The sequence below is a fragment of the Aythya ferina genome, assembly GCF_964211825.1.
Source record: "Aythya ferina genome assembly, chromosome: 4".
Lineage (NCBI taxonomy): Eukaryota > Metazoa > Chordata > Aves > Anseriformes > Anatidae > Aythya > Aythya ferina.
The window spans coordinates 28,357,822-28,374,150 of record NC_140300.1 but is presented as its reverse complement, the minus strand read 5'-3'; the positions used below and the strand labels follow the sequence as shown (position 1 = coordinate 28,374,150).

Below are 16,329 nucleotides of genomic sequence, written 5' to 3'. Positions count from 1 at the left end.
GCTGCTGGCCTCTGCTGTGAAATAGTTGTGAAACGAGAGAGATTTTGTGGTTGCTTTCCAAGTTCAGGCTAGAAACTTCCATCCATGCTGTCCCCTCCTGGAACACTCCCAGGCTCTGCCCCAAGCTGGTGCAGGCTGTGGCCCGCTCCAGGCCCTCTCCTTCCCACCCCAGCCCTGCCCACAGGCCTGGTGTCCCCTCCTGTGGCTCTGCTGGGGCTGCTTGGAGCTAACATCTCTCCCCAGCACCTCAGGCACTGTGGTAGCTGACGTTGAAGAGCAGCAGGCTTATTCCTTGTCTCCTGATGAGGGAAGATACGGGACCGACCAGCTCCATCCCCCCATGCCTCGGCCCTCTGCAGGGAGCTCAGGCCGTGCTGCTTGAGGCAGAGGCAGGATGAGGTGCAGGATGGGGTCGCCCACCAGCAACCAACACAAAACTAACATTGAAAAGACTGCACATATCACCCTGGTGTCCGAGAAAAATAAATAAATAAATAAATAAGAGGAAAAAAAGGAAAAAAAAAAAAAAGTTTTCCCTGCTCTCTGATTGCCACCACCCAGCTCAGTATGGGATAAAATAAGTGGGCTTTCTGCGTGTATGCGGCCACCCTCGGTAGGGAAGAAGGGGGATGTCCAGAGTGCAGCCCCTCGTCCCGTCCTGTCCCTGTCCCCGTGGCGGTGTCGCCGGTCGGAAGCCGCCAGCCTGCGCTGCCCCCGGCTGCGGTAACACAAAGCTTCATTTGCATTCCCCGCCCGAGTCGGAGGGGAACAGAAAACGTGTAGGGGCAGGAGCCCATGGCATGGATTTGGGGTCGGTACGGGGGTCGGACACACGAACCAGAGCTTGCCCCGTACAAAGCACCGCGAAGGAGCTCGCCCTGCCCCAGCCTGGGCTGGGCTGGCACTTGGGTCAGAAAAAAATAAAGAAAAGAAGAAAAAAAAACATAAATTATCGTCTGATCTCATTTATTTAAATAAATATAAATATAAAATTTATATAAAACTATTCACAAACAAACCGACGTCCCAAACCCAAACGACTTGAGCTTTATTGCTTTTCTTATTCGCGTTAAGGAGTCCGTCCGGGCGGCTGTCAGCCCTACAAGTTTCGTGTTTGCTTTTCAGGTCCCGAATACGCTTGTTCCTTCCTTCCTTCTCCCTTCAGACTGCCCCGGGAGGACCCCTGGGCGGTGCGGGTCCCGTCCTGCGATGCAAGCTCGGAGGAGCAGGTGCCTGCTGCCGGGCTCACGGGGTGCTTGGAGCATCCCCAGGGGAGCACCGGCACCCCAAAAAACAGCTGATGCCGGGGTGGGAGCCCGAGCGGCCCCAGGTGTGCCGCCCTGCACCCCGGGGGCTACGGGGGGCTCATAGCGGGGAGATCTCCTTCTCCTCGGTAGCCGATGAGGGGGATAAAGACTCCTCGTCCTCCGACCTGGGGTAGTGCCCCTGGCCGGTGCTGCACTTGCAGCCCCCGTGGGAGTTTCGCTGGGTGCCTTTGCCTTCTTTCTTGTGCTTCACCCGCCGGTTCTGGAACCAGATCTTCACCTGCTTCTCGGAGAGGTTCAGGTAGGTGGCTATCTCGATCCGCCGCAGGCGGGACAGGTACATGTTGGAGGAGAACTCCCGCTCCAGCTCCAGGAGCTGGGTGCTGGTGAAAGCCGTCCTCATCCTCTTCCCGTTTTGAATTTGGCTGGCGTCGGACCCTCCTTGACGGGAGAAGAAGTGAGAATTGGGGAAAAGGGGAAAAGAGAGAGACAAGCGGCAAGACACCCTCGCCGGAGGCGCATCCTACGCCTGGCGACCCGGGGGGCAGCGGGTCCCCCTGGGGACACCCCCCTCGTCCCACCGCCCCCCTCCCGGCCCTCCCGGTGGCCGCAGGGCCCCTACCCATGCCGAGGCAGTGAAACCTCCGGGGGTCGCTGACGCTGTAGGCGGTGGCGGCGCAGGCAGGTGGGTGATGCGCTGGGTGCCCCAGGGCGGCGGCGGGCACTGCGGGCGGAGGGTGCTGAGGAGGGTGCTGAGCGTGGCCGGCCCTGGGGCAGCACTGCGCCTCGGGGGAGCCGGAGGCGGCGGGGAACTGGCCCTTGAGCAGGGGGATGGCCCCGCCGCCTCCTCCTCCGCCGCCACCACCGCCACCAGCACCGCGGGAGGAGTGCAGGTGCGAGGTGACACAGAGCGGGCAGACGCAGAAAGCGCCGCTCTTGCGGGACGGGCAGCCCGGCCCCGCCACCGACATGACGAGGGGGGAAGGCACGCCGAGGGGGATGAAGAAATCCTGGCCGTGGTGGTGATGCTCGGGCAGGGACGGAGCCGGCCTCGACGAGTCCTTGATGATGAGGGAGTCCACGTAGAAGGAGCGGGACATCGCGGCGAGGCTCGCCGGTGCCGCTCGGCCAAAGTTGCCGCTGAAGTCCCGGCGAGGCGAAGAAGGTGCTTATGTTCGGGAGCCGAACAAAAGGGTCCCTGGAGAGGGCTGGTCTTAAAGTCCCCCCGCCTGGCTCCCCTGCGCTGGGGTTTTATATCAACTATTTAAACACGTGATGGCTGAAAGCCTCGCAGATCTAAATCTCCCCGGCTTCCCAGGCCGGCAGGAGAGGCTGCCGGGGGCGGGGAGGGGGCAGAGAGGGAGGGAGGGGGGGCACAAAATGTGCGTGCTCTTTCGCTGCCCGCCGACCACAGCCCTGAGCCTCGTCCCCAGATAAATTCTAGGAGCGGGGAAGCCGAGGGGGACACGGGGGGGGACATCCCCAGGGTTCCCCTACCCCTTAGGTGATGCTCTGGAAGAAGCGGGACATCGCAGCGCCCCCCCCATCCCGTGCAAAGCCGGGGGGCTGCAGGGCGCAGGGAGGGGGGGACCCGAGCATCTCCTCGCCGGCGGGGTCCTTTGGCACCACAGGAGCGGATAGAAAGTTATGGGTTGGTTAGGGATGGAGTGCTCGCATCTGTACCTAGGGCTTTTTTCGCCCTCCCCATCCTGGCCGAAGTGGCGATCAGACAGAGGACAAAGCCTCCAAAATCTCTGCGCCCTCCTTACCCAAACGGTGCCGAAACGGCAAAGTTCCCAGGGGACTGCCCCGGCCGCTCCGGGGCTCTGCGCTAATGAAAGGCGAACATGTCAGGGAGGGGTTCTTTGATCTCCACCAAGCCTGCTGAAGCAATCATTCAAAGTAAAATTGGATAAACAGCTAAATACGGTCGGTGGCTCCCGAGCATTGCAGATTGCGTGAAAAAAGCCAAGGTATTTGCAGCACGTTACGCGATTTTCCAGTGACCTGTTTTAGGGCGGTTTAAGAGGAGGCTCGGCGGTCAGAGCAGGGCAGATGCGAATGCGTTTAGAAAGGACGGCGTACCCAGTGCCACTGGACTGGGGAAAGGGAAGCGACAATTGTGCTGCAAAGCAGAAAACACGGAGCACGCCTGATTACCAGGGGCTGAGCGCAAGGCTGGGAAGCGAACCAGGAGCCTTACCGCGGCTAAAAGCGGCTGTCGCGCACAAGGGCCGGCCCGGGACACGGTCAGCCCCCAGGTCCCCCTCTCGCACTCAATCCCCTGTTGTTTAAAGCCAAAAACAAACAAACAAACAAACAAACAAACAAACAAACAAAAACCACGAATGGTGCCCGACTTCTGGCGTTTCCTCGCTGCAGCCCGGCCGGGCGCCGGGCCCCCAGCTCCCCCCGACGGCCCTGGCCGGGCACGATGCATCCCAGTTTTAGGGACACCCCGTAGCCGGCGAACTGAGGATTTATGGACGGCAATTAAAGTTTTATGAATTGCAGCTGAGGCTGGTTATGGAGCTATTTGAATGTGATTAGAATTCAATTAGAAAGTGTTTACCGGACGGCGGGGCTCCGGAGTGTAAACAGACAGCTATTCCAGCAATGCGCTAATCCCGCGTCTTGTGACAACAATTAGGGCTTTAGGCGGGTCAGCTCCCACCTCACCTACTTTTCCCCCAAACTGCTGCCGAAACCCCAGCCAAGGCCCCGGAGCACAGGCCCTGAACCTCGGGAATGGGAACGGGATCGGGAATGGGGCCGGGGTCCCGGGACACGAGAACTGCCCCTCCTTGGGGCTCTGCCTCCCGGCGACACCTAAATCACGGTCGTGGTACTCAGCAGTGGGATTTCACCCAGCTCCCCCCTCCCCGTCAAAACGCAGTTCGTCCGGCCGAGATTTGAGTTCACCTCTTTTTCTTCCTTTAATTAATTTATTTTTATTTCTTTTCTCCTGTAAGAGGCCCGCCGGCCCGGGTGGAAAACCCGCCGTCTGCAGCGATAGAAGCGGATCTGGGAAGAAGCTGTCGGACGGGAAAGCAGACAGAGCGAGAGTCGCATCAAAATTGCGATTTGTAATTGTTATAATAAACCAAGCGCAGTGATAAAAGAAAAGAGAGAGAAAAAAAAAAAAAAAAAAAGGGCAAAAGAAAAACCCACCCCGGAAAGCGGGAGCAAGAAAAGAAGTCATTTGAAAGCAAAGATATCCCAAACCAGGCGGAATGATGCAAGGCGTGCGCCCACATCACATCGGCCTCGTTACAATTTTATTTTTCAATAATTCTGTCCGATAAAATTTCATTGTCCATTAAGTAATCCCCGAAATGAGAGCTCTTATGAGCCTATAATGAGCTCTAATTGCTACGACTGGGAGAGCCACGTGGAAGGATTTAGAAGGTATTAAGCAGTTGGGTACAGAGCACAGGCTGTTACCTAGCCATTACTTTCATAATTCAAGGAGAAAATTAGTCCTTTTAAGGGAAAATCCTTTGATTCCCTTCATTCTGCTCGGGGTGACAGAGTATAGCTTTGTCTGCCTTTAGTTCAAGACAGTGTAACAAATGAGAATGTAACGAAATTGCCCCCTTTTCAAAGTGGAGCGCTTCAAAAAGAACAGCAGAGCCGCTCCCCCGGGCTGCGGAGCGCAGGACTGGGTGCTGGTTCCTCTTTTCTTCCAGATGTCTCGAACACCTTTATGTAGGGGAGATTCACGGCTTAAACGACAAAAGCAACGCTTTCCCTTCCCTTCCCTCCCCCCCCCCAAGTCCTCGCTCGGCTCCCGGCCGCCCGGCGAAGCTCCCAGGCGCGCATCTCCGCCCCGATGCGGGCAGGATGCGGCCCCGCAGAAAGGAACGCACCTCGGGGAAGCGCTCCCAGGCGGAAAAAAATAAATAAAAATAAATAAAAAGAAAAAAAAAGAAGAAAGGGAAAGAGAAAGGGAAAAGAAAAAAAAAAAAAACTTCGCAGGGCGGCCGCGAGTTTGCCAGCATCCCGCGGGGGTCGTGCGGTGACTCCGGGCAGGATGCTCCGAGGAGACCCACGCGTGGGTAGCCCAGGGGCCAAGGGCTCTCCTGCTCTTTCTTCGCTAACCTACCATCGATTTCGGATTAGTTTCCAAAGCAATCGGCGGTGTCGGAGCCGGGTTTTGTGAAGGGAGCGCAGGCAAAAGACAGGACTTGCCCCCAGCTCCCGTTAATGAGGTCATTATAAAAGCGTGAACAAGTCTATTAATGTTTTATTGAAAGCGCATCGTTAACTTGTATCCATCCTTTTCTGAAAGTGGCATTGTGATATTGCTGTCTGTGGCACATCTTACCCAATATAGCCCGAGATTTCTCCATTATCTGTAACCAAGCAACACTTTCTGAATACCAAAAATTGAAAAGAACCGCTTAGTCTTCAAGAAAGTCCTCAATAATAGTGGAAAAGAACAAAGATCCAGGAGACAACAAAATGCCACAGGGGTGACTTTTCATGAGCAATTATCTCTCATTAATCAGCAGAACAGCTGCAATATTAATTTCCTCTCTTTCTTCCTCTCTTTTCACAGTCCCCACCATTTGAATAATCATAAATTTTGATTTCATGGAGCACCAACATCGCCGGCGACTCCGGGACACAAGCTACCTACGCGGGGCGGGCGCTTTGCAAAACAGCTTCTATTTTTAAGGCTGCCAAAGGGATAAAAAAAAAAAAAAAAAAAAACGTGAAGAAAAGAAAAGAGAGGGAAAGTTGGGGCTGGGCTGCTTGCCCCCCTTCCCCCGGAGCACGGATTAAGGCCGGGAGCCCCGGCAGCCCCAGCCCTGCCTCTTTCACCCGCGGCCAGGAGCGGGGAGCGCACCGAGCGCTGCCTTCAGGCGTGGGAGTTTCAACAACCTCGCTGTCCATTTAACTTCCAAACATGAAGCCAAGCGTTGTAGATCTGTCCAAAGAGACAATCTTGGGGCGTAACGCGCATTGTGCGACATCAAAAGGCCCTGGCGTTATAGGCACTCAGAAGTGCTTTCAGGGAGGAGGGTGCGATGCCTTCGCTTTTCAGGGGCTCCGCCGCTGATTGTTTAACAAGCGACGTCGCCGAGGCAAGAAACCCGCGCTCCTTCCAAAGATAAGGATGTAATGTTCAAACTCCCCTTTTTTTTTTTTTATTTTTTTTATTTTTTTGGAAGGATTTCAAAGAATCTCATTAGCCGCGCTCTGGGGACGGGAGCGCGCAGCGCTGCCCGCCCGGCTCCCCGCTGCCCGGGGGCCAGTTCAGAGCCCCGGCTGCGACCCCGGTGCCCCTCGAGCTCTGCCCACCCCCAGGCACCCGCATGTCCCCGCCCGGCCCCGGGGGACCAGCAGGGAGCAGCCAGGGGGCTCGCCCGAGGCGTGCGGGCTGGCTGCGAGCTGAGCAGGGGAAGCCTGCTTCCCCAGGGGCCCTTCCCTTCTCTGCGGGAGTTTCTTCACCCACAGCCCCCGGCAAAGATGAGGCAGCCTTCAGCACACTCTCATCCTTCGTGGCTTGATCCTGCATTTTCTACTTTTATTATTTTTTTTTTTTCATTATTCATTTTGCAAGGTTCTTCCTAAGTGAAGCAGGTCTTCTCCCTCTTTAGCCCTCTTAGAAAGTGTTAGCTCATTGCTGGGTTCCCTTCAGTGCCAGGAGGCAAAGGAAGATTCTTGTTTGTGCCTTCTTGCCATGGTGAAGTCAACACCGGTGGTTTTGCACTGTCATACAGAGGAGCCAAGGGAGGAAACGCCCCACGAGATTACTGTTATCCGCAGTCTTGCCTGGTATCTCTGAGCTTGGTTTTGCCACATCCCTCATACTCTGCAAATATAGGACAACATTGTACCAGACACTCCAGTCTGGGCCCTGGTTTCAGTTAATGACCTTTGTTTTGAGCTCTAGCAGCTAAAATTGTTGTCATGCACAGATGATGACACATATGAGGGGAAAATGTGCTGATGTGTCCTTATTGGGGATAAAGCTAAATTTCTGCAACAGCCTCAGAGGAGGTTTATGGGGAAAGATGGAGCTGAAACCCCAGGCTCATGTGAGTGAGCACAAGGATTCAAAGTGCTGCTGTGGGCTGTGGACCACACCAACTGTGGCCAGTTTTGTTTTTACACTGCGATATCACAAAGCCACACAGGAGCATAACACTTTGTAGTAACACAGGTACTGAGCCAGAAAAGAACAGGAACTTCTGTGTAACATTAAACATCTTATTTCATTTCCAGCCTCAAAATTCCACTGTCACACATTTTGATCCTTGGAGGTCATGCTTAGTTTGAAGTATTCTGCTTGGCAGTGACCAAAAAGCAGTCTTTTGAATTTGCTACCAAAGGAAATGCTGTTTTTTTTTCAGACACACTGACACGAGTGGGCATTAAACATGGCTTTAAAAAAAATGAAGAGGTTATCAAACATCTCACAGCAGTGCAGGAGCTGCCAGTTTCCCAGTCTGAATATTGTGTGAGTTTTGAGTCCACCTTATCCAGACTAAATAAATAAAAGAGTTTGTGTTTTTTTTGCATTGTCCTGGAATGAGTGTAGATGTGGGATAGTCCAAGAGCAGCAGAGGAATGAACTTCCTAAGAGAGATGATACTACTCTTGCAGGCACAGGAAACAGATACAAATACAGTTAATGATTGAGTTTCTCAAAATTAGTCTCAAGGGCAGTTGAATTAGTTTGTTTCTTGCCATGGTCAATAGGAGTTTGCTATTCACAGCAAAGAGTATAACTACTGATACTCATGCATATTCTCCTTCCTATACTCTTTGCCATACACTACAAATTGCAAAGAGAAGTCAGGATCTGTGGAGATTGGTGTGCTGTACTGGAAAAAGTGGATGCTCTGAGGAGAGGAGCAATAGCAGTGCAATGACAAAGCCAGTATAAGCACTGGCACATTAATCCCAGACTATGAAACATCACTGTGGCATGGCAAGTGACAGGTGAATGCAGTCACTGAGCACAACAGGCAAGGTCATTCCACTAAGGAGATGGAAATATTTCAAGCCACTGTTCTGGGGAAACCTTGTCTAGGGTAGTGTACAGCTTTGGATCTCCATGTTCCAAAAATACTAAATCAGAGCAGGTCTAGAGAGCAGTGTTAGGAGTTTGAGAGGAACATGGACCCTTAGGAGAAGATATGACTCAAAGAGACTGGCTTATTTGCTCTAAGAAAACACTGGGTTATTTACTCCAAGAAAATAAAGGCTGACAGGAGGCATGCCTGTTGATTGTGGCAGAGATATATATCCATGAGAGAGAAGAACTGTTCCACCTGAAGAAGAGTATCACCTCAAGATCAAATAGATAAACCCTGGTCATGCATAAATTTACCCTGGAAATTATTATTATTATTATTATTATTATTATTATTATTATTATTATTAAAGTCTATAAGAGAAGTGAAGTTCTGAAACTCTTTGTGGGAATTACTAGTGGGAACATGAAAGTTTAAGAGAAAACTTGATACATTTCTGACAGGGTTATACAACAGTGGTTGAAATTATGGGACTTATTCTGGAGTGATGACATACATAAAGAATGTTTAATAGCTATTTTGACATGGTCAGTACTGACTTAAAATTGAGTAAACTGTTGATTATTTGAGTGAGCTGTTGATTATTTTCTAAAAAATGTTGCTGGATTGGTATTGCTGGGATCTAAGGTCTACTGAGCAGCTAGAGCATGGGTGGAAGCAGCACCTTGTTGCATCTTCCCTGCCTGTACCATCTGTGTTCATTGTTCTGGGTACTGCCCCTCATCCAATATAAACCAATGACATAGTTTTTTTTTTTTCTTTTTCTTTCTTTTTTCTCCTTTTAACATTTGTTGTTAAGATAATGGAAGGCAGAACCACGTGTGCTAAAAGGATACTTTTTTTTTTTTTTTCAGTTGTCAAATTAATGACCAGTCTGAATTTTGGTATGAACTTTAAACCTGTACAAGAAAAAGCATACCATCTCATTTCTTCAGCCCCCTTTTCACAAAACAGACTTAGCTTTGCCTAAGCAGATGATATGTGAAAACAAATCTCTAATGTATGTGGCTGGCAGCAACTGTTTTACAGTTTCATCCTTTTGATATGCATTTGTAACCTACCTTTTAGAAAAAGTAACAAAACCATGTATTTTAGGAAGAAGAGTGTCAGTGAAGTACAGGCTAAAGTCACTCAATGTATCACTCAGCTAGGAAGAAAATATTTTTAATAGTTTTTTAATATTACAGAGCTGAAATGGAAACAAAATTCAGACTTTTTAAAAACAATATTGAAAAGTTTTGCATAGCTTGCCCTTTCGTATTTATAATGAACGTATTGTCTGAGCTTGTGTTTCAAGGTTTCTCTTTGAAAAATCATAGTAATAAAGTAAGAACAAAGTAAACCTTTTTTTTTTTTTTTTTTTTGTAAGTATATTATTTCAAAGCTTGTTTATTCTGCTGTAGCATTGAGGCTATACCAAAATCTAATGGAAAAAGAAAGACAGAAGTCCTGACAACTATTTTATAAGGTTCAGAGCACTACTCTAGTGGAAAGGAAAGAGACTGAAATGGAAAAAAATACAGCATCAATCTTCTGAAGGAGGAAGAATTACTGGAACCTATACCACCAGAATATGTGACTAGGAAGGTATAAATCATGATTTTAAATTGCTAAGAAAATCTAATGACCATTATAGATTGACCAGGTGAAGAAAACATCAGCCAAAAAGGAGTCTGATGCTTGAAGAGCAGCTCAGACATCTCCAGCAGTCCAGGTCCTCTCTGCTAGCTGCAGCTTAGCGAAAGAACTAATATTCCCATTAAAACACCTGTACAGCTAGAATACAGCTAATGCTGTGGTGTGTAAGAAGTAAGACTATCTGCATCCTCAAGAGTACTGAAACATAGACTTGTAACACATCAGAAGGTGGAAAGGTTTGGGTAAAATACTACTCTCAGTTAAATACTGAGCTGTAAGACTGAGTTACTCTGCAGCTATTCTGAATGGTGCAGGGGGAGTAGAATTTGGCCTGGTGTTTTCAAAGGTTAGTTAAACAAAATATGACCTTTTTCAGGCAAGGGGAACAAAAGAGGTCAGCTCATTCTCCAGAGCTACAAAAGGTCTTTCAAGGGTACCAAAGAAATAAAAATAAAAGCCACGATCACACTTCCTAGATGCACACATAGAAACAACGCCTGTATGTTAAAGTATAGCCCAGTAGGGAAAACCCTAGGAGCTTGCCTGTCAATGAGAGCTGTGCCAAAAACTCACCTGCTACAAGAAAGGTGTACAAATTCAGACAGTTTTGTCCAAGGGCACAGAGTAAGGTCATTGCAGGACTGGGGTTAGATCCAGCATCTCCTATCTTTCCTGTCCAGTGGGAAAGAATTTGTACAGCTTGTTCTCCTGCTCTCAAGGAGATTCTGATATAAGCTGTCTGTGCTGTACAAACAGATCAGTTACCCAAATTTACCAGTTGATTCTCTGCTGCAGGCTAGAATTTTTAGTCTCATCTCTTCAAGGAGAGAAAACAACTCTACTCCAGAGTCTGACCAAGCTGCAACAAGATTTACAAATCTGGTCACCAAGTACCTTCAAATTACATGAGCAATATTTTTCTCTTATACATGTACTTGTTCACACATGTGCCAAGAAACTCTATCCTTTGTATGGTGATGGGATAACGCATAGATTTTTACTCTGCTACTCAGGCCTGATGGTCCAGGCAAGACTGCCAGCAGCCAAAACTGAGCTGGAGTCAAAGAAGGAACCAGATCTGGAAGAAAGGCAATTCCTTTTCCAATATCTCTCTTGCTTTGAAAGGAAAATACTTTTTTTTTTTTTTTTTTTTTTAGGCTGCAAATTGTTCAAATCTTTCATGCTTTACCACAGAGGTTGGAACTGTTAATTCTTCTTTACCTCCCTTGAGGACCTCATACTCTAGGAACATAATGTATTCCTCTGTAAGTACTTTTGGCATACTTTAAACAATTCCCAGAACAAGAGCATCTATTTTTTTCATGGTGTTAGATCAATTATTGGTCAAGACTCATGCTATCAGAAAGAAAAATATTTCATTAGAAGTGGGAAAGAAGTAATGTAAAGATGATGAGAAAGAAACAAAGTTGTTCTATCTGAAAGAGATATGTTAGAAATACCTCTTTGCTTATATGCAGTAGATATGAGCATGTTAGCATACCCAAACATTAATGAAGATTGGAGAAATTTTGGGAGAAACCTTAGTTGTTCATGTTTTGATGATTTTACATGAAAGCCATCCTTTCTTATTTTCTTTAGATCAACATTTGTCACAGTAATTAATGAGGAAGTAATTATAATGTAATTTGTCAGAATAATCTGACAGGCAAAGAATTATGTTCTCAATCCTAAAGGAATACATAGTTCTAGTTTTCCGACTGATTGGGTAGATGTGGGTGGCATAGCAGAGGGTATTTGCCTTTAAGCAGGATAAAAACTTTGGCACTCTATATTCTTAAGCAAAAATAGACAGAAGCATTGTCTAATTCTCTCAAATATGTTACATGAAAACATTTTATCTTAATTTATATTTCACTTATTAGTAAATTTGGTTCTTAACACTTGCTTCATATGAAAGCTACTTCATGTTACAGTGAAGATTTGCAATTCATTTGCAGTAGTTAAAGTCATCAATATTCATCTCAGTCACTATTTCTTTGAGATGGTGAGTAAACACCTTAGCCATTCAGTCATTTTTCCCATGAGAAATAAAATACCTTGAAATAAATACAAACTATCAGGCGAGGCATTAAAGGAGGTAAAAAAAAATGAAACAAGGAAAAATAAAGATATAGAATTTAAATCCCATTTAAATCCCTGCTGATGTTCAAAGGGGTATGATTGTTCACATCAACAGCAGTTGGAATAGCCTCATTTATTTTTATTTTTATTTTTATTTTTATTTTTATTTTTATTTTTATTTTTATTTTTATTTTTATTTTTATTTTTATTTTTATTTTTATTTTTATTTTTTTTTTTAAGGAAAGAAGTCAACTACAGTTCTACCCAACTAACAACGTCTATGTCTCTAACAGAGCAGAGAATTCAGCCACAATACTTTTTTTTTTTTTTTTTTAGCACTTCCAACAGATATTTTTCTTAAAAGTGATCTTCTGAAGAAAATTTAAATATTGTACTTCTGCCATTCTACGACCATCTTAAAAACCTTGGGCCTGTTGTTCTGACTGAATGTTTATATGGTTTTGTTTTACTTTTATTTTTGGTGGACGTCATACTTCTGTACTTTCAGCATGGAAAACCCCCATCAATTTCAATGTTACATTCACCTCACAAAATGACAAATGGAGACTTCTTGTGTATTTCTGCTTAACTGTAGAGATTATAGAAAAAAAAGCAGCAAGAATTGTGCTTTATTCGATTCTCTTATTTATAGGAAGGGATGAAACAGGTCACCAAACACATTTCCTATGTCAGCGAGTCCTATTGAAGACAAAGAAAAAAAAGAGTCATATCTAAAATCATCCAAGAGTTTATCTTGCCTGCAGTTTATGTGGAACACAAGTAGGTGTTTAAGTCTAGCATATTCCAAATTCTTCTTGGATTGGGAGAGTGCCTTCAGTAATATCTTGTCTTGTGTTCTTTGAAAGAGCAGAAATTCAACTATACCCATCCCCAACTTGAGCAGGCTAGAAACTACAGGGTCTTTTTTTTTTTTTTTTTTTTTTTAAATACATCCAGGAAATTTTGGGAAGGAAGTATCGGAAATATCTGCTTTTCTCTTTACATGAGATCTACACTTTCTATAATTTATTTATAGCTTATAAAAAGCCTCTTTCAGAAATCCTATTTTCTATAGAAATATATTTTTTAACTCTCCTCACTAGCTTCACATAAATGCAATATAGGAAGTCGGCCCCAAAGGAAAACAAAATAAATTGCTTAACAGGGGGAAAAAAAGACTAATAAAAACAAAAACTGAAGTGGAGCTATTCACCATCTCTTGCTAAGAGCTCACTCAATTCTGTATCATAAAGTCAGTAACAAAACTGTTTCTTATTAGCAAGGTTTGGTGTCAAGCCTTTTCCCTTTGCTTTTCACACAGGAAACCCTCCCTTGTTTACCTGTAGTTTCACAGAGATTTTGCAAAATGATCAGTTCAGAGGAACTGGTGCACTCTCCCGGCTAACCATACATTCTGCGTTAATTGTGTCGACTCACCCCTCCCCAAGTTCACCTTTCCACATTTCTACCATAACTGACACCTCATTCTTACTTTTGTTTTGCTGAAACTCTAGAGGCTGGGATGACTGATACCACAAGCAGAAATGTTTAAATTACAGGTAGCACTTTAGATAGCCTTGTGGAGAGCAACGGGACATTTAAGCAGGACAGAGAAGCCAATCTAGAGTTGAGAGGCCTTGTGGCAAGGGAAGGACTGATGTGAGAGGAGTTCTAGGTGGAGAAAAAGCAAAGCACACCCTGATGGGAGTATCCATGGAAGTTTGCTACAGTCCCGTAGCTTTTCCCAACTCTCCCTGTGGCATCAAATAAGTAGTAGTCTACTATTTCTATCTTCCCATCTCTGGCTTCTTTACATCCTATCCTCCCCTACTTGCTCTCATCCCTTGCTTGCTCCCACCCACTCTTGTTTTTCTTCTTACTACCCCTCTTCTCTCAATTAACCAGTGAATGAAAAAGACAAGATGTTCCTGCCAGCTTTGCTTTGCTGTCTGGTGGTAGGAGTTCAAAGAACCAGGTTACTCCTGCACCTACTGCTTGTTCTTTGATGCCCTGTTGAGCCCTGTTGGGCTTCTGAAGCCCAGCAACACACTAATTAACAAAGGAAAAGACAGGAGGAAACAGGCCAAAGAATATGGGAACAAGTGACAAGTGGGATGTTAGAGGGCAATAGTGGGAAGAAGCAATGACAAAGGGGGAAGTTGGAAAAAAATACAGACAGGAGAGGAAAAGACAGTAAAGAAAAGAAATATATCAGGTGGCAAAAGAGAAAGGAGAGAATTGGAATAAAGAGCTGCATAAAAAGAAACATGACAATGATTTAGAGTTCCCTTAGAGTACGGTATACAGCCCTTACAGAGCAGCACTTTGGGAAAACATGTACCTTGGTCAAAGAGAGTTGTGTGTGGCACTACTTCTATCTCACTGAACTTGCAGATGCAGAAAACAAATTCACTGGGAAGGCACTCCTGCTTGGAACAGCAGCAAAGTACTCTTCAAACTGGATTTTAAGCCTACTATCTTGTAGGTAGATATAAAGAGAATAAGTGGCTTAAAAAGACAATCAGTATTTTACAATCAGGCATGTTCTGTGGTGGCTCAGAGCACACGGCTGACTCAGGAGTGAGTGGCTGCTGAGGGTCCAGGCGACAGCAGTGGAGAAGGGGTGACTACTTATGTGATACTCGTGAAAGAGAGAAGAGGCCCAAGGCAAGACCTTTGGCAGTGTGTGGTAGGACACCCACTGCACAAAACAAGGAGTTTACCTACTGTGTCCATGAGTAGTCCAGGAGATGGCTGGTGAGGGTGTTTGGCAAAGGAGACATAAAGACACAACAATCTCATGACTAAGGCAGGTCATTTTTGCCTGAAAAACAAGCTGATAACTGTGCCCATGCGAGATGATGAAAATGTTACTTAAACTGAATATTTCATAGGTGGTTGCTAGCTGTGTGTACTTCGGTGCTAATGGCTGTCCCAGAAGTCAGAGATACCAAAGTAGCTTGTGCTCACTACTACCATCAGTCACGGTGCTTTGAGTACATCGGTTGCTACAGAATGGACAGAGTGCTGAAACATCGTGGGTATCTCAAACTAGAAGTTTAATATTTGTCATAGCTCTTCCTCTCTATATAAATGGAACAGCTGGAAACCATTGAACAGATATTTGTTAGGCGAGTAATGTATACCTAATATGATGATGAAGAATCCTGGGACTTATTTTTTCCTTGTCTTAGCTCAAACTGACCAAATGAGCTAACCAAGCTTGTCACTCCATGCAACACAGGGATCACAGACCTGAAACAGGATAGCTGACTTGTGCAGCTCTGCTACATGGATTGATGTAGGTAAATCCACCCCTTCAAAGTCATCTCCAAGATTTACAGCATGATGCTGTGCAGCATTAACTCCAATTATCTGGTTGCTACTGTGAAACAGTCATTTGGAAAAAAAAAAAAATAAAGTTATCAAATTCATTTGTAGTGGGCTTGCATAAGGAGGCATACCTTCACTGGGTTTCCACCATCTTTTGCCAGTATTAAATTTGGTCCATATTCTCAATTTCAGGACTGTTAGGCAGAAGCAATGAGTCATCAGAACCACAAACTCTAACTTCAATGTGCAAGATATATGCAAGAAGAGTAATTACATTAAAAAAATAATTCATAAGCATACTATTATGAAAGTAAACTATTACTCAGGGGAATTTTGTGTTATTCTGCAGAATTTCACTATTTGGGAAATGAAACCTATTACAAGTAGGTCATGACACAGAAATACTTAGCTTTCCAGTGTGACGGTGATAGATATTATTTTTTTTCCTTTAAAGACAGTGTCACAGAACATCTCACAAATATACTGCTTCTACCCTGGTTTTACATAGTCAGTAGGCGCTATTACATATTTGTATAGAGTTTATTCCTGAGAAATACACCACAAACATCTTTATGAGTAATGGAGGTTGTGGCAATGTAGTCTTTCTGAAATCAAGCTGATTGGTGCATAGACTGCAATAACAGTACAGGAAAAAAAAAAAAAAAAAAAAAAGTGTGTTTCAGAGGAAAAATGATCTAAGCAGTGAAGTAATGCGAGGACGGGACTGTTGTGATTAGGATATACAGAGCAAAGAAATGAGGAAAGGAGGGAGGTAGAGTTCTTGTCCTACTCATGAAAAGCAGGTTCAGACCCAAACTGTCTCCTGAAAAGTCTTCCATGTCACCATAACTGCCATATCTACACATTAAACACCTCCATGATCCACCATGATCCACCAGCTCACCGTCCAGTGATAAAGATTTCCTCTACCTTTTAAAATGTCACCTTGCTACTGCTAAATC

General features: G+C 45.7%; 1 protein-coding gene across 2 annotated transcripts; it reads right to left on the bottom strand.

Moving 5' to 3' along the window:
* Window positions 1-970: 970 nt before the first annotated feature.
* On the bottom strand, window positions 971-3,544 carry GSX2 (GS homeobox 2). 2 transcript variants are annotated; one of them, XM_084518316.1, is made up of 3 exons: window positions 2,763-3,544; window positions 1,888-2,508; window positions 971-1,706 (listed from the first exon to the last, which is right to left on the bottom strand). In XM_084518316.1, exons 2-3 carry the CDS (start codon window positions 2,363-2,365, stop codon window positions 1,366-1,368), a joined length of 819 nt encoding a protein of 272 aa, XP_084374442.1. In that variant the 5' UTR covers window positions 2,366-2,508; window positions 2,763-3,544; the 3' UTR covers window positions 971-1,365. The 2 variants fall into 2 exon arrangements, with proteins under 2 accessions (XP_084374442.1, XP_084374441.1); XM_084518315.1 differs by having other exon boundaries at window positions 1,888-3,544.
* Between the last annotated feature and the right edge of the window lie 12,785 nt (window positions 3,545-16,329).